Here is a 15,615-nt window from a genome sequence, read left to right on the forward strand (position 1 = left end):
GTTTTTGGACACGTGTGGCTACAATCGATGTCAGTCACAGTCAGTAACTAAAGCTATGTTCAACAAACCTTTTCTACGTGCATGCATTTAATTATTACAGAGGGGAATAATAACTCTAAACAGCTAATAAAAACAATGCAGACAAGGATTAAATCCTTGGAATATAAAAAATGAACGTTCATTGTTGTTGACTATAAATAGCTCATATCTTGAAAAAGCTACCTACCCCCCAAAAAAATTCACAAAATGTGTGATCCCAACTAAACACAATTTCGACTTGTGGTGCTTTTATGAATATAAGACATACATGTACATTACAAGATAACCTCAGACTTAAAAGACAGAATGTATGGTTAAAGCAAAACTCTTACAGAGTCTTGTCTCAGGTTGATGCCTTTTTCAACGGGATCAAGTACTTGAATGCAGCTTAAAATGAACCTGTTGCTATGTAACTGAGCGTAAACAACAGGGGTAAGTAGCGGCATACTGAATTTATCGATAACACCAGCTGGTTTTCTGTATTTTTAAGCGTTTTACGGTGACAAAAACAGCAGTAGTTAGGTTTGGCTTTGGCTAAATTCATTTATTTATTTCTTAGAGAGCCAATGACGGTGTTTGGCAGTATATTCAGAGCAATATCCTCAAATTTGCATACAATGATGTGAAAAAGCATTTACCCCCTCCCTGGTTTCTTAAGTTTTGTTTGTTTTTAATGACATATTTTTCTTTTTTCTTTTTTTATCAGAGTGTAAAGTGATGCCAAGTCTGTCTCCGGTCACAAAACAGCAGCATGAGCTCGGAATATATTATCTCTGAGCCCACGTCGATGGACAAAGAGATCCTGCAGCATGCTGTGCATGAACAGTTTAAACCAGATCACATCCTGCGTTTTCCAGATACGAGCCAAATCCACTTTAATGAAGTCCAGAAATTAAGACTGGAGTACAAAAGTAAGGGGAAATCATGAAGGTGATGAGGAATGTAGCAATGTTTAGCATGCTGATTTTGTTTGAGTGAGAGGATGCTTTTTTATACATTTTCAGACATCCTGAGGATTGATCACTTATGGGACTTCTCATCTTTGTCCAAACTTGAGTTAAATAACAATGCTATAGAAAAGATCCAGGGACTGGACCATCTGATTAATCTGACGTGGCTTAGTAAGATACAAAGTTTGTTCTTGTTGACCAAATGATGTGTAGGCACTGCCATCTTATATCAGCTCAGAATCTACTGGTAATGATGAGAGTCATTTCGAATGTGTCCCTCAGATCTGTCATTCAACCAGATTGAGAAAATAGAGGGTCTGGAGTGTGTGCAGAAGCTTGAAGTGCTGAATCTATCCAACAACAAAATCTCTGTCATTGAAAATATGGACACACTTGAGAACCTAACTCACTTCTTCATTTCAAACAACCTAATTGGGCAGTTGGATAATGTAAGAAACGTTTCTGCATTTGCCATGCAAGTATGGGGAAACATTCATGTGATACTGTTTAATTAACCTAATGCATTTCAAAGGTGCTCTACCTCAGGAAGTTCAAGAACCTGGCAGCGTTCAACCTGTTTGGAAATCCTTTCCTAAACGAGGGTGATTACAGATTTTTCATCGCTGCCTACTTTCCAAAGCTGATGTTCCTAGACTCCAGAATACTTGACCAGAAGACAGTAAGTGCAAACCCAATCTACATTTTGTTCTGCGCTTACCTTTAAAGTAGCATTTACATACACATTTACAGAGTATGAGTATACCCAAGCCTAGGACATGTATGAGGACAGTGAGACAGTGGTGAGGTGTGCAGAAGGAGTGACACATTAGTTCAAGATGGGGATAGGATTACACCTGAGCCCCTTTTTGTTTGCAGTGGTGATGGACAGGTTGACTACGATGTTTGCAGATGAAAATGGGATCCGTAGTGAGAGTAGCGAGCAGGTGGAAGAGAGTCTGGAGAAATGGAGGTGTGCTAGAGAGAAGAAGGAAGGTCAGCAGAAGCAAAACAGAGTATGTGTGTGAATGAGAGGGAGACAGATGTAACAGTAAAGCTGACTGTACCCAAGCTTGTTTGAAAGTCATCCTCATGTGCATTTATGAATTGCTGGTTGATGCAGAGTAACAAAATTTTATTTCTGTGTACGTACAGAGAAAGGAAGCATCTATCAAATATCACTATGTCCTTGAGAAAATGAGACTTGAAGAGCTGGAGCTACACCAGGCTGATGAGGCTCGACAAAGACACGAAGCTGAGCTAAAATTACACCGAGTACTATCTTTTTTTTGTGACTCATCTGTTGATTTGTATACATACAGTCTGACACTTATGTTGTCTTTTTTGTTGTTTTTTGTGAAGGATGCCTTTGTGGAGTTCCTTAATGGCTCTTCTCTGTTTAAGACCATGTTTAAAGATGATCCAAAAGCACAAACACTGCACTGTGCACCAGGAATGGATTCTCTGATTCAAAGATATCTTTTATCATCCTGGTTTCCTAATCCATGCGTGCATTGTTATTATTGTCATAGTACAGGCTAAACCAATCATTCCTTTTGGTTCCTTGACCTTGCACTTACGTTTGAGCACCAAATGGGGAAGCTGTGTACACAGTTATTTGAAAGGGGCTTGGCTGAGCACAAACGAAGGGAGACAGAGGTGAAGTCTTTCTTCAGTTGCCAAAAAAAGGCTGTGACAGACTGCCAGGAGAAGGCATCGCAGATGTTAGCAAAGTTTAATCATGAACACAAAGAGGCAAGCCTTTTCCGTGTGCACAGTGATTTACATGAATGCAGTGACTCAGCATGAGATGATATTTTGTGTTTTCTCCTTTAAAGCGGACAGAAGAGTTGCAGCAGTTATCAGACCCAGAGGTACGCAAAGTCAAGATTGACCACTGCAATGGTGAAATTAACCGGCTCTGTAAAAACCTCATGACACTGGAGTTTCAGCTGGTCAGCGAGATGGAGGTTAGTGTATGCTAGAGTTTGTACACTTGTATAATTTGTAAAATATCTCAATGAAATCTCATGAAATTTCTTATTTTATAAATTATGTTAAAATACTTGATATGTCATGAGACTGTATGTCTGTGTTTCACATTTAATCAAAGTGATGCTGCTTGGTCATTTTAGGAGAAGATCAAAACTTTTGAGAGCAGAATCTCAGACATGGTTAGACACTTCAGTGAAATCGCACAGGGGATATATCCTTTTTTTTTTTACAGGAAAATAACAGAACTGCCTCAAAAACATTCTAAAAACACTCATTACTGTATGCTAGTAATTATATAGTCATGAGCACTCCGACTCACTGGTGACCTGAACCTGCAACCTTAAACTGGATAAGCAGAAGAAAGTGGTTCATCAACTCACCAGAGTGTCGTAGCACAAATGAGGGTTTAATGGGGTTTAATCAAACAGATGTTTTCCTGTGTGAGTGATTTCTTTAACAAAACAATACGTTCTCCCACTGTCGAGATCTTGAAGATGACTATTATCAGAAGATGCAAATAGTTGCTGCTAAAATCTTGCAGACAGTGGCCAGAGACACCCGGAAGGAGGACTTGCCAGATGATGTTATAATGGTCAGTGTCGTCCTTTATAAGCCAAACTGGTATTACAAAATATATGGTTACAAATATATGGCTGGAAAAACAACCCTGCAAGTTTCTGTCTCTGTTCAGGTCTTTGTTAATCTAACAGATAACTGTGCATGAATAGAGGGTGCAGATCATTGCGTGTAGTTTTCAAAGAGTGAAAAAAGAAAAAGAATCAAAGAAAATACAAAAACTGCATTATATTTTTTTCAATTCCAGATCAAGTATAATATATTTCTTCAGGTGAGCTTAAAACATGGTGCGCTAACAGTATCAAGGCCTCATCCTGTCACTCCTATGTTTTATATTTTAGCTGTTTGAAGACAGAGATGCAGTGATAGATGCACTGGCCACAGCCCACGATAACCACCTCCTGAAGATCAATGACCGAGAGACTCAGCTAACTACAGGCATCAGTGCCTGGAAGGAGGCCCTCATTAAGGGGGTAGAGAACTGAAATTACACTAAACAAACAGTCTAATGTAAAGTCGACATATAAATCTTGTACTTACCGTCATTTCTTTATATGTTGCTTCCAAGTAACCAAATTTTTTTGTATTTTTTAAGTGATCTTGAGCAGTAGTTCTGTAGGATTTCCAATAGTGTTTCTTGAGAGAACAGAATCCAAAGAAGAGATTTGAATGTCCTTCAACTATTCCTGAAAACTACGACTAAGAGAGTTCAAACTGTGTTGAAGAATAAAGGTGGACATAATAAATACTGATTTTCAGGCTCTGCTTTGTTTTCCAGTTGTTTTTTACGCCTTTCAATAAATCACTGCATGCATTTCCCATTTTCTTAGCAAAATATAAAGAAATGAGAGGGGGACTCAAGACCTTTGCACTCTATTTTAATATTTCTTTGATCAAAGACTATTTATTTGTTTGATGGCTTTGTTGCTTTTTACAGATACGAGATGAGGAACTGAAGCGGAACCGCATGAACATCTCAGACATCCACAGATATGTGGATAATTTGAGGGAGCAGCTGGAGGAGTTGATATAGTGGAAACCACTTGGTGGCCTCAAGAACACTTCAAAAACCACTGTCAGTGAATACAGTTGTATTCACAAATGAGGGTTCAAACACTACCGCTAAAAGAGAAAAAAAAGATACAGAGCAAGAACCTATACTCGGGGCATGAGCTACTGTGCTGTGAAAAAGTATTTAACCCCTTTCTGATTTCTCTGTTTTGTGTGTGTGTATTTATCACAGTGGCTCTGTGATGTACTTGCACATTCGTTCTGCAAATGAAAGGTTGCTGGTTCAGTTCCAGGCAGAGACACAAATCCCCTTTGGGGGAAGGAAAGGCATCTATACAACCACCTCTGCTCACAACAAAGAAAACTGCAGTTCACTACAAACAAATTCAGATAAGACAACATCAATTGCCCTGAATTTCTCTGTAAAAGATTCATTTATTGGTGAAAAGGCCAAAACGACCAAGGAAAGATAAGCAAAACGGTGGAGAGTAAACAAGGAATCTTAAAATCCAAAACCCCTTGAAGAAGTGAAAAGTGGAGGTCGTAGGTCAAAGAAATTGAATAGAAAATAAAGAGAAGAAAGTTATAAGTGCAAAGCGGGAAGTGCTGAATGTCAAGAAAGCACAGAAAGGGAAGAAAAGGAGAAAGCAGCAAGCAAAAATACAAAACAACTGTTGGAAGTGCAGAAAGTATTTGAAGAGGAGAAAAGTGTAACACAGATGGCAAAAAAGAAACTTCAAAACACAAAACGGGAAGCGGAAAATGCCAAGAAAGAATTACAGGAAGTCCTTAAAGCGCATGAAGAGGAGAAAAGTAAAAGGCAGGAGGCAACAAACGAACTGGAGAATGCAAAGAAGGAAGCTGAACAGCTAAAGAAGGAGTTATTGACAGAGGTGGGACCAAGTCATTGTTTTGCAAGTCTCAAGTAAGTCTCAAGTCTTTATCCTCAAGTCTCAAGTCAAGTCTCAAGTAATGTCAGGCAAGTCAGAGTCGAGTCTCAAGTCACTGGTGTAAAAGTCCGAGTCAAGTCACAAGTCTGAAACTTTGAATTTCAAGTCCTTTCGAGTCTTTAAAAAAAAAAAAAAAACGAAAAAATAATGTTGCAGTTATGCTAAATGTAAATATTAGACCATGTAATTTTAAAATCTGTGTTTTTCTCAACACATGACAAAATAGTGAACTTAGAAAATATACACAAATTGTGAAATTGCACCTCTTTAAAATGCAGCTCAATTAAACCTAGCTCCAAGAATAATTTTCACCGACAGTTCTGAGATAAGCTGCATGTTATTCTTGGATGCGGTTGTAGGACCGGCTTTAAAATCGCATGACAAAAATATCATACACATTAAAAAAAACTGTATCACCAACGTAGCCTGGACAACATTTGCTAGTTAGATGAAGTCAGCTATCTCATCGTAGCATATTTATATGCATATTTATAATCATACGGTTCTTGGAGTGAGTGCATACACTCATGAAGTTTAGTAACTTCCGGTCACTGCAACAAGCCCAGGTACAGTTTACCGACGGATGGGTGCAGGACCTTGAAATGCACCGTGTAGAACGAAAGACCATCGTACCTATCATAAGTTTACCAGTCTCACAAATCGTCGTCATAAATACACATTCGTTAACCGTTTATTAATAGGACCTTTGAGCTCAACGGTAATTAATTAGCAGTGGAAATAATTTCTGGTAGCATCACAGAAATGTAGCAGTGACAATAATACTGTATGCTGTAATCGTACTGGGCAATTAGTGATACAAAAAACCTGTTTTACCCTGTGAATAAAAGTATATGTTTTTGTCAATGTACCATAATAACAGAGGCGAAACGCAATATTGTGTCAGGACAATTCACTATTTATGCACAATAAACACAATAAATAAAGGAGCATAGCGCGACAATTTCTGTTCAGTGCCAGACTTGCTTGTAACCTATATCACCAATTATGTTATGAAAATGACGTATTAACTACAACAGCAGACTGACCTTCGTGTAAATGCTTGGAGCAGACTAACCTGTGAGCTGGAGTGTTCTGGGACGTGATATTTGATCTTTGAATGGCTGCAATCCAGGCCATCCGTCGCATCTTTGTTACTTCAGAAACATGGCTAGAACAATTTCTCTTCAACGACGTAATCCGATAACAACCGATCTCTTTACCCGTCGGCTTCCCGTGGCTGTCATGCGACCGGCTATTGCAGTTAATAATACAACGGCTTCTTGACATTTTTGTGTTTCTTTTTATCGCTGTGTAACTGATTTCAATTGAAAGCCTGCGTGCGCTAGTACCGCTTGCCACGAGTTCCCAGAATCCTTTGCGGTTCTACCCGTGAATGACGTCACATTTTCAATCTCTATATAATATGCGTGTTAAATTTTATATTTGGGGTAAAATATCAAGTCTTTTCAAGTAAACCGGTTCAAGTCCAATTCAAGTCCCAAGTCATTGGTGTAAAAGTCCAAGTCAAGTCACAAGTCTTACAACATTTTTTCAAGTCAAGTCTAAAGTCATAAAATTAATGACTCGAGTCTGACTCGAGTCCAAGTCATGTGACTCGAGTCCACACCTCTGGTTATTGAATGTCCAGAAAACACTTGAGGAAGAAAAGGGGGTAAACAGGAGGCAAGAAATGAGACTGAAAATGTAAAGAAGGCATTGTTAGAAGCTCAAAAAGCACTTAAGAAGGAGAAAAAAATGCAAGAGACAGCAAAGGCAATGCAAAATACAAAGAATGTTGAAAATATAGAGATCAAATTACAGGAAGCCTGGAAAGCATTGGAAGAGGAAAAATGTAAGATAAGATAAACCTTTATTAGTCCCACACGTGGAAAATTTTGGTCAGTGTGCAATGCAGTAATGTATTCACAAGTTTGTTTGTTGATGTTATTTTTTTGTCAGAGACTGTTTGCAAACATCTCTTGCTTTCATCCCCCTGACCCCCACCCCTACCCCTGCCCCATTTCTTCCCACCACCCTACATCATCCACTGATATTCCTGACTTAGGAAACACCCAAGTGGACATTTTTTTTACATAGAACCAAATGTACTGATGAAGACATCATGGCCACAAGCTGCCCCAGACCATCCACACTACCACCACCATGTTTGACTGTTGGCATGAATAAACTAATATATTGGTATAAATCAGAAAGGAGGAAAATAGTTTTTCACAGCACTGTAAATGAGCATTAGTCTAGAAAAGACGGTGGTGTATGTGAATAACGTGTCTTCTTTTTTCCATCATGGATGTTTAACCTGTATTTGTGGACGGTACAGCAAATTATGTTTTTTTGGGAAGCGTTCCTGAGTCCATGCACTGGAATAGCACCTGTGTGTAATGCAGTGATTTTGAGCCTTGTCTCTTAGGCAGAGATTTTCTCTGAATCTTTTGATGATTTTATGTGCTGTAGATGAAGAGATATTTAGTATTTACAATTGCATGTTATGGAACTGAAATTGTTACACAATTTGTATACACTGTTTTTTTCCAGATTGGTGAGCCGTTGACCATTCTGCTCTTTTGTTTACCTAATTATGTAATTGAACTGCTGTGAATTAACCTTAATTGATCTCAACACTTTCTAAAATATTGTATGATTCTATGTGTGATTTCAGCACTTCAGCACTAAATCATGCAAACGTGAGTTGGTCGCTGTCTGTGTTAAAGTGTATAAATAAAGCTACTGTTAAAAGAAAAAAATCTTGAACTGCGTGAGATTTGAATACAATACCCAGAACAACTTTCGGTGCCTTTTCCAATAAGAATCCAGCTGAAGCAGCCGCGCGCCAGTTCCCAGCCAATCAAATTCAGGGAAGAGGCGTTTGGCAGAAGCGAGTTCTCGGACTAGGTTTTCATTTGAGCGAAGTTTTGGAGCTCTGAGAATTTACGTAGCTGACAGGCCCTCCTGTCTCAGCACCCACTTTTTCTCTCTGCAACTGCGGTGTTCCCGGTGACAAAGCTCATGACGGTTGCTGACGGTGGCACCTTATCGCTCGTCATGCCTGTCCGAGCAGAGTACCGCGGCACCACCCGATCGGCCTGCCCATCCTCGGCCTCTCTCGTCCCCCCTGCCCCGATCAACACCCACCAGCCGGGGGTGGCCACCTCGCTTCTGTACAGCGGCGCACAGTTTCGTGGATACCAGAAGAGTAAAGGCAACTCGTACGACGTTGAGGTGGTCTTGCAGGTAATTTTGTGGTCCTGTATAGTTATATACAAAGTCTGCATATGAGTAGACTCTGTGCATCCATAGTTGCTAACTTGCTATCTTTCCAGATGTTAGCTTCATTAGCTCATTTTTTGTTTTTTGTTGCTTTTCCTACATGTTGAGCAAATTTTGAGCTAGCTTAATGACCTTATGTCTTCTTTTGGAGTTTGAATTTGGGACAACTTGGCTTTAAAAACCGATGTTTCACAGACAAGTTGGCGTTTAACCCCCCCCTCAAAGCTACCTAAATTGCAGTATTAATATAGCAGCTGGTGTTGACACAGCTAATATAATATTTCCCATCTCGGTGAGCTTTCCCACCAACTTACAGACAGTTTTCTTGTTACCATGAAGGATTTTGTGCTCGTCATGTGGAACCATCAGTAAAATATGTGTTCTGTCTTTCTCAGCATGTGACTGTAGAGGACTCGTATTTGTGTGGCTACCTGAAAATCAATGGCCTGACTGAGGTAAGTCTCCCAGCTACATCATGAGTAGTAAGACTGACCTTTATTCTTTTGAAGTCGTTCCACTGACTGGTTTCCACTCGCTTTAAGCAGACTGCAATGTGACAGAGTACATTAGACCAGTGGTTCACAACGTTTCCACTTCAAAAGCAAAAAATCTTAAAAATGTAATCAATCAACTTATGAGTAAAAGAAGAGCCAAGTTTAACTTTAGTTAAATAATGGCCAGCTTGGTTGCATCAACCAACTCCTTTTTTTTAAAACTTTCCCTAGAACAATCCCATTCATTCAACTTAAGCAAAGTAGATTTGGCTAGATGTGAGGCCTTTAGGGCTAACCACACATGCTTAAGCTCAAGTGTCAGCTGTATACCCATTACATTATGTAACATATGGAAGCAAAAAGGTCAGGGGGATCTTGGGTTAAAGTTCAGCTTGGGCAGAGCGAGTGAAAGATGAGAAGTCAGGTTGTGAGTGAAGGAGTTGTATTAAAGCTCACCTGGTATCCATGAGAAAATTAAAGCAAGGGAGCATTCCTCTTAATGCTGCTTTATTATTTTTATATGTTATACAGTACCATATTTTAAGAAATTGTGAAAGCAGCCAGATGAAAAGGAATAATGCACTACATCTATTCTGCTGATCCTGAAGCTTAAGCCCTGCCCATCAACATGTAAATCACAGGAAATCTGGACATTTGAATAGGCTATTTGCACAGTGCAGGATAAATGCAGTTTTAAAACGAGTACCAAATCACGTTGCGAACAGTCCCGTTTTATCTTTCCCTCCTAATTCATTCTGTGTCTGGCAGGAGTATCCGACTCTAACAACGTTCTTCGCTGGAGAAATGATCAGCCGGAAGAGGCCATTTTTAACTAGAAAGTGGGATGCGGATGAGGATGTGGATAAAAAACACTGGGTAAGTCGTGCTTTTAGTTTTCTTCATCATTGATTTTTAAGTTTTTGGACATGTGTCAGTTTTCTCTAGCTTGGAAAACTGGATACCATGACACAGCTTTTTCTCAAAAGGGCACAGTTAAAGTCGCCACAGCTCCTTATCTAACCAGTTTGAGGGCAGTTTGTGTCCTCATGTCTTTCAGGAAAGCCTTTCCTAATGTTGTGTGTGGAGGTCATTGCTTCGCCATTCCTGATTTTTCAGCTAACAATGGGTGTTAAATAACACCTATTGTGTTATTTAACACTTATACTACTTTATCCCCTACTTTATCTTCTACATGGCAGAAGATAAAGTAGGGGAATCAAACAAAGCCTATTTCACAACAGTTTTGTTTTTTTGTTTTTTGACCTGATATTAAGGAGTATGAGTAGCACAGGTGTTACTAATGATGCAGTGCTTTAATTAATGTGATTGCTGACACCTGTTTACCAACTCTTTTATATCCAAATGGTTACTGTCAGAAGATCTGTTGCAGATGTTGGTATTTATTTCCTGCTCTTCTGTTTTGTCACCAGAGCAAGTTTAAGGCTTTTTGCAAATATGCCAGGAACTTCAACTCTGATGACTTTGACTATGATGCACTGGAAAACAGTGACTATATCTTCATGAGGTGGAAGGTTGGCACTCTGTCATTCATTTTAGCTGTGAAATTAATTTGTGCATGTTCTCAGCTTGGGGTCAGACTTTAACCTCCGCTCTTGTTGTGCATTCAGGAGCAGTTTCTAGTTCCAGACCACACGATCAAAGATATCAGTGGTGCCTCCTTTGCAGGTTTCTACTACATCTGCTTCCAGAAGTCCACAGCCACTATTGAGGGTTACTATTATCATCGGAGCTCAGAGTGGTAATTACTAATCATTAAAACAGTTTTCACACATGCACCTCAGCCGCGTGACTTTGCATCCATGTGTTTGTTGGAATGTTGTGTAAAATTTTGCAAATCGTAAACTTTTATTCATAGTAGTACAAATAAAACGATCAAATGTACCATTTTAAGAAAAATATTAACTCATTTGTAATTTGACGCCAGAAACGCGTCTCAAAAGTTGAGAAAGGGCTGTGTTTACCAATGTGTAGCCTCCTATTTTCTTAATCTTCTATAAACTACCTGGAACAGACAAGTTCAGCTGCTGGGCTTTCGTCTTCATAGAATTGTAGCTGCCCGAGTTGGCTTTGTTGTACGTTTTGTTTCACTATGTGCCAAATGTTTTTAGTTGGTGAAAGGTCTGGACTGCAGGCAGGCAGTTCAGCACCTGGACTCTTCAACTATGAAGCCATGCTGCTGTAATTGATGCAGTATATGGTTTAGCATTGTCTTGCTGAAATATTGAAGGCCTCCTGTGGGGAGAAAAGACTTATGGATGAGAGGATATGTTCTAAAACCCGCATATACCTTTTATCACTGATCGTTAGGGATGGGTATCGTTTAGGTTTTAGCCGATACCGGTGCCAAATCGGTACTTTTGAAACGGTGCCGGTGCTCAAACCGGTGCTTAAAGAATGGAGAACACAAAATTGGTCCAAAAACCTCTCATGTTCAGCTGTTTTTTGTAAAAAGATAACAATGTTAGCCTTTTCTGCAGCTATGGGGCATATATGGTATCACTCTTGGCTGGAAGCAGTGCTTAAACAATGGAAAAAACACAAACTTTGTCCTAAACCTCTCATGTTTAACTGTTTTCCACTTTTTCTTTGGTCATTTTAGCCTTTTTAGCCAGGGTGAAGGGAGTATCTGCCATCAAACAAGAGGACAGCCGCATGTAGCTATGATGATGTTTGCTAGTTCACCTTACATGCATTAATGTAATAACGTGGTTAGCCTACTCAACGTAAATTAGCTACTCACGCAGAGAAGAACGGCTGCTGCCACCATCATCCGTCATCATTTCTGCTACACTGGCAGGGCTAGGGGCCAGGACTCTCCTCTTCGTGTTTTTGGGGGATGTTGCATAACAGGCAACCCGCCCGCAGTAGATGCGCTCGGTGTGAGGTCTCGCAGCAAGCTATCAAATACGGCGCATTTCTGGGCTTTTAAAAAAAACGCTATGCGTCGCCAGGTGTTTCATCAGATTTGAGGTGTTACCTCCTTTGACAGTATCACAGTATCAGCTTAAAGCACTTGTTGCAGGCTGCTGAGTTTGCATATTTTGCTATGAAGTACAGCCAGACTTTTGACCGCTTCGCCTTGGACATTTTTAATCTGTAGCTCTGCTCTAACAGAACGTACGTACCTGGCCCCGCCTACTATCCTCGGAAACGTAAAATGATTGGCTAGAATCTAAAGTGTATCACAGCTCAGGAAAAAAAAGCACCGAAATAAAGCACCGAAATGTGCGCTGCTTTTCGGTCTGGTTACTACCGTTTATGTCAGAACCGGTGCCATCATGGCACCGGACACCGGTACCCATCCCTACTGATCGTGCTTGTTCCAGATGTACAAGCTGCCAATTATAGGCACTAATGCACTCATATACCAGAGAGATGCTGGCTTGTTAGAGTATTGACCACCTTGTTGTTGGCAATCTCCTTTTTTGTCATAAGGACCAGCTTTCTTATTTTTCAAAAGGTATTTCAATTTCCTTGACCTTCAACACAATCTGAATCTGAATTAGAGAAGCAGAAACAAATGAATTGATGATTTTTAGTCTTGTGTGCTGATTTCTTCAGATTCTCAGTCTTTGATATGATACTGTAAATCAGATATTCAGTCTTCACAATTCTGTGTTATGAAACGTTTTTCTGAATTTGTTCAATAGTTTCTAGATGCGGTTTCCTGTCGATTGCTAAGCTCCAACCATCCTTGCTTCTGGGAAACTTTGCCTCTCTTAGATGAACTTTTCAGACATGTTGTTACATCAACTTCAAAATGAGTTAAAGTATTTAAGTGTTACACTTGTGCAGTTCAAACATTTTGTTCTGAAATTTACAAATCACTGTTTGTTTTTATTCATTTGTACAAGTTTTTTGGTATTGGGATTGTAAAGGGGAAGAGTAGCAGTGGTAATAAATGCTTTGCTACTGAAAGTAAGCCAGGACTATATGGTGGCTATAATAGCAGAAAAATATAAATTGGGAGGTGGTGCAAAGTGGGAATAAATTGGAACAGTATCAGGGTTATTATGTATCACTAGAGGGAGTCATCCCAATTTGAATAGGTGTACTCACACAACATTGATATAATTCCTGAAGGTAATAATATTTCCTCATGTTTCCTTAAGTTTTAAATTGCTTTCAACAGTCCTTTGTATTCTTTTCTATAACTTGTTATGGCCTCATATTGCTGTCATTTCACTCATGTTACTGCCTGAAAGCATTGTAAAACCTGCACAAGTTGTAATGTTTCTAATCTCTCTGTGTGAAGCACATTTACTGTACTTAGAATTAAATGTGCTATATAAATAAAAATTGCCATTTGTACTATTAACTCAGTCAGCCGAAGGACTGATGGGCTTATTCCATCCCAAGGCATCAGTCACCCACAATTGACAAAAATGACTCCTCCTCCTACAGGTTTAGAAAGAATTTAGTCAAACATGCAGACAATGATCACTGTATGATTCTTTACCCAAACCATGCTTGATGTTTAGGGCATAGCTGCCATTTTACAGGCGAAATTCTTAAACGCTGATACATTGTGGTATAATGTGCACAATGTTTGGCTTAATTATTGCAGCAGATGAGATCCTATCAGGAATGTTTCCAGAAGTGTCTCTCTCTTTGCCAGTTGTTTACTTTTTCAAATTAAAACTGAATCTGCGCCATTTGCAAAAACTTTGTTTTCTGAGTCTTAAAGTACCCAAGTAGCGCCGGTTACTTTAAGTTTGCAGTTTTTCACATGAACACATGTCTCATGATTGGTTTTGTTTTTCCAACTTATTTCCTGCAGGTACCAGTCTTTAAGCCTGAACCATATTCGAGAGCACAGTATGCCTATTTACGAATTTCGGTGACGTGGCTGTGCAGAGATGTGGAGTGACAAAAGAAGGTTCATGCTGCCCTGTGCTTAAACGGGATGGAGAATCCTTTAATGCCAAGAATGGAGGTGACCCATTTTCCTCACTGGCAAGGAAAAACACAGCTGGTCAGACACTCTTCTGCTGGACTGCTAGAAAGAAGGCACAGATGAAGAACCATAAGGAAGATCTGTGAGACGTGGAATTTTCTCACAGTTGCTGCGGCAGATTGAAATTTGTTTTCTGGTTTGGTTTGTTTTTCCTGCACTTGTTAAAAAAAAAAAAAAAAAAAAAAAAAAAATTCCTCAGTAGTTCAAAACAGATTTCCTCCATTTGTTTCTGTTAAGACAAAGTGTTGCTTTTAAGAGTTGGGGAAAAAAAGAGTAAAGCTTAATATATTTATCTTATTTGAAAGATACAAAATCTTTGAGGACCTGTGATGATTAACGTGTTAGACGCGCAACAAGCAGAGATGCATGAGAGCTTTTATGCAGGTTCTATATGATCAGGGATGGTATGCTGCTGTAATGTTCAGGCAATATGTATTTTAGTAATCCTGATATGGATGAGCTGGAAATGAGTGAAAACCTTGTTTGTAAAAAGCTGCAGCTTTTTGAAAAATCATCTCAACTTTGTAAAGTGTTTATCTATGCAAGCCAAAGATTAATAATGGGTCGAATTTCTTACACCACTTAATTTTAGTTTTTATTTTAATTTTCAGATCACTTCTGTTTAAGGGAGATTTATTTATTTTAAATCAGGAGTAAAATGTAAGGGGGGGGGGGGGGGGTTAATTATACTAACCATCAACCTGAAGCACAGCAACTGTAACCAGTGACTCATAATCTAGTTGAGATTGAAAGTTTTTTGGGGGGTTTGTGCCAAGTAAAATATTTCTGGGAAGAGTTTGGAAAACTTCAGATTGAACACAAGAAAATGAACGCAGAGCTCTGACTGCAGTGTAACAAATTGGAGAATCAAATAATGTGTTGCTGTAATGTTTAAAAGCACCTGTGTGTGGTTGTGAAAGCTTGATGGAAAAAGAATAAAACCACCTTTGATGCTTTAGGAAAAACCTGCTGCCTTACAATTTTAACTGTAAAGCTCCTGTTGTTTTTAAGATGGGTGACTAGTTTAATGTTGCTTTATTTGAAATCATGAACATTTAATAATATGAGAGAAACTGTGTGTTATCTGGCTAAGCTAAAGGTCAGACCTCGGGTATAAGTTGATGTGCGAATGCTATTCACACTACAGTCTTTTAACTCAAGCGAGGAGATCGCAGATATTACTATCCTAATGACTCTTGTTACATGATTAACAAAAAACTGTAAAATGTGCAATGTAGAAGAAATGTTTATTTTGGAGTCTGTAATTAAGTTTTATGAAAGATGGTGTATTCTAACTCTGCTGTGAGGAGAAATAAATAACTTTGATACATGTTTGTATG

At 39.1% G+C, this 15,615-nt stretch overlaps 2 protein-coding genes across 8 annotated transcripts; both read left to right on the forward strand.

Annotated features, from left to right (window-relative positions):
* Positions 1-343: 343 nt before the first annotated feature.
* Positions 344-7,554, forward strand: drc3 (dynein regulatory complex subunit 3). Of its 7 annotated transcripts, none has more exons than XM_085403769.1 (12): positions 344-471; positions 746-950; positions 1,044-1,160; positions 1,272-1,438; positions 1,522-1,668; positions 2,142-2,461; positions 2,567-2,741; positions 2,825-2,956; positions 3,122-3,192; positions 3,450-3,573; positions 3,899-4,030; positions 4,495-7,554. In XM_085403769.1, the coding sequence occupies exons 2-12, from the start codon at positions 791-793 to the stop codon at positions 4,588-4,590; spliced, it is 1,641 nt and encodes a 546-aa protein (XP_085259895.1). In that variant the 5' UTR covers positions 344-471; positions 746-790; the 3' UTR covers positions 4,591-7,554. The 7 variants fall into 7 exon arrangements, 6 of the variants coding, with proteins under 6 accessions (XP_085259895.1, XP_085259897.1, XP_085259896.1 ...); XM_085403771.1 differs by lacking the exon at positions 344-471 and having other exon boundaries at positions 493-950; positions 2,142-2,261; positions 2,349-2,461; XM_085403770.1 differs by lacking the exon at positions 344-471 and having other exon boundaries at positions 493-950; positions 3,899-4,067.
* An 834-nt stretch (positions 7,555-8,388) lies between these two features.
* Positions 8,389-14,491, forward strand: gid4 (GID complex subunit 4 homolog). Its single transcript, XM_085403795.1, has 6 exons — positions 8,389-8,767; positions 9,199-9,258; positions 10,066-10,173; positions 10,728-10,829; positions 10,926-11,056; positions 14,099-14,491. The coding sequence occupies exons 1-6, from the start codon at positions 8,543-8,545 to the stop codon at positions 14,160-14,162; spliced, it is 690 nt and encodes a 229-aa protein (XP_085259921.1). The 5' UTR covers positions 8,389-8,542; the 3' UTR covers positions 14,163-14,491.
* The last annotated feature ends 1,124 nt before the right edge of the window (positions 14,492-15,615 follow it).

This window comes from Rhamphochromis longiceps, linkage group LG4 (assembly GCF_057381845.1).
Source record: "Rhamphochromis longiceps isolate RC_006_pf linkage group LG4, R_longiceps_female_GT1.1, whole genome shotgun sequence".
Classification (NCBI taxonomy): Eukaryota; Metazoa; Chordata; class Actinopteri; order Cichliformes; family Cichlidae; genus Rhamphochromis; species Rhamphochromis longiceps.

What these genes read in the sequence shown, in the direction of transcription:
- drc3 (XM_085403769.1), top strand. Translation starts at nt 791, where the DNA reads ATGAGCTCGGAATATATTATCTCTGAGCCCACGTCGATGGACAAAGAG. An exon ending in TTAATCATGAACACAAAGAG is followed by an intron (nt 2,742 to 2,824) that starts GCAAGCCTTTTC and finishes TCTCCTTTAAAG; the next exon opens with CGGACAGAAGAGTTGCAGCA. An exon ending in TGCCAGATGATGTTATAATG is followed by an intron (nt 3,574 to 3,898) that starts GTCAGTGTCGTC and finishes TTTATATTTTAG; the next exon opens with CTGTTTGAAGACAGAGATGC.
- gid4 (XM_085403795.1), top strand. Translation starts at nt 8,543, where the DNA reads ATGACGGTTGCTGACGGTGGCACCTTATCGCTCGTCATGCCTGTCCGA. An exon ending in ACGTTGAGGTGGTCTTGCAG is followed by an intron (nt 8,768 to 9,198) that starts GTAATTTTGTGG and finishes TGTCTTTCTCAG; the next exon opens with CATGTGACTGTAGAGGACTC. An exon ending in ATATCTTCATGAGGTGGAAG is followed by an intron (nt 10,830 to 10,925) that starts GTTGGCACTCTG and finishes TTGTGCATTCAG; the next exon opens with GAGCAGTTTCTAGTTCCAGA.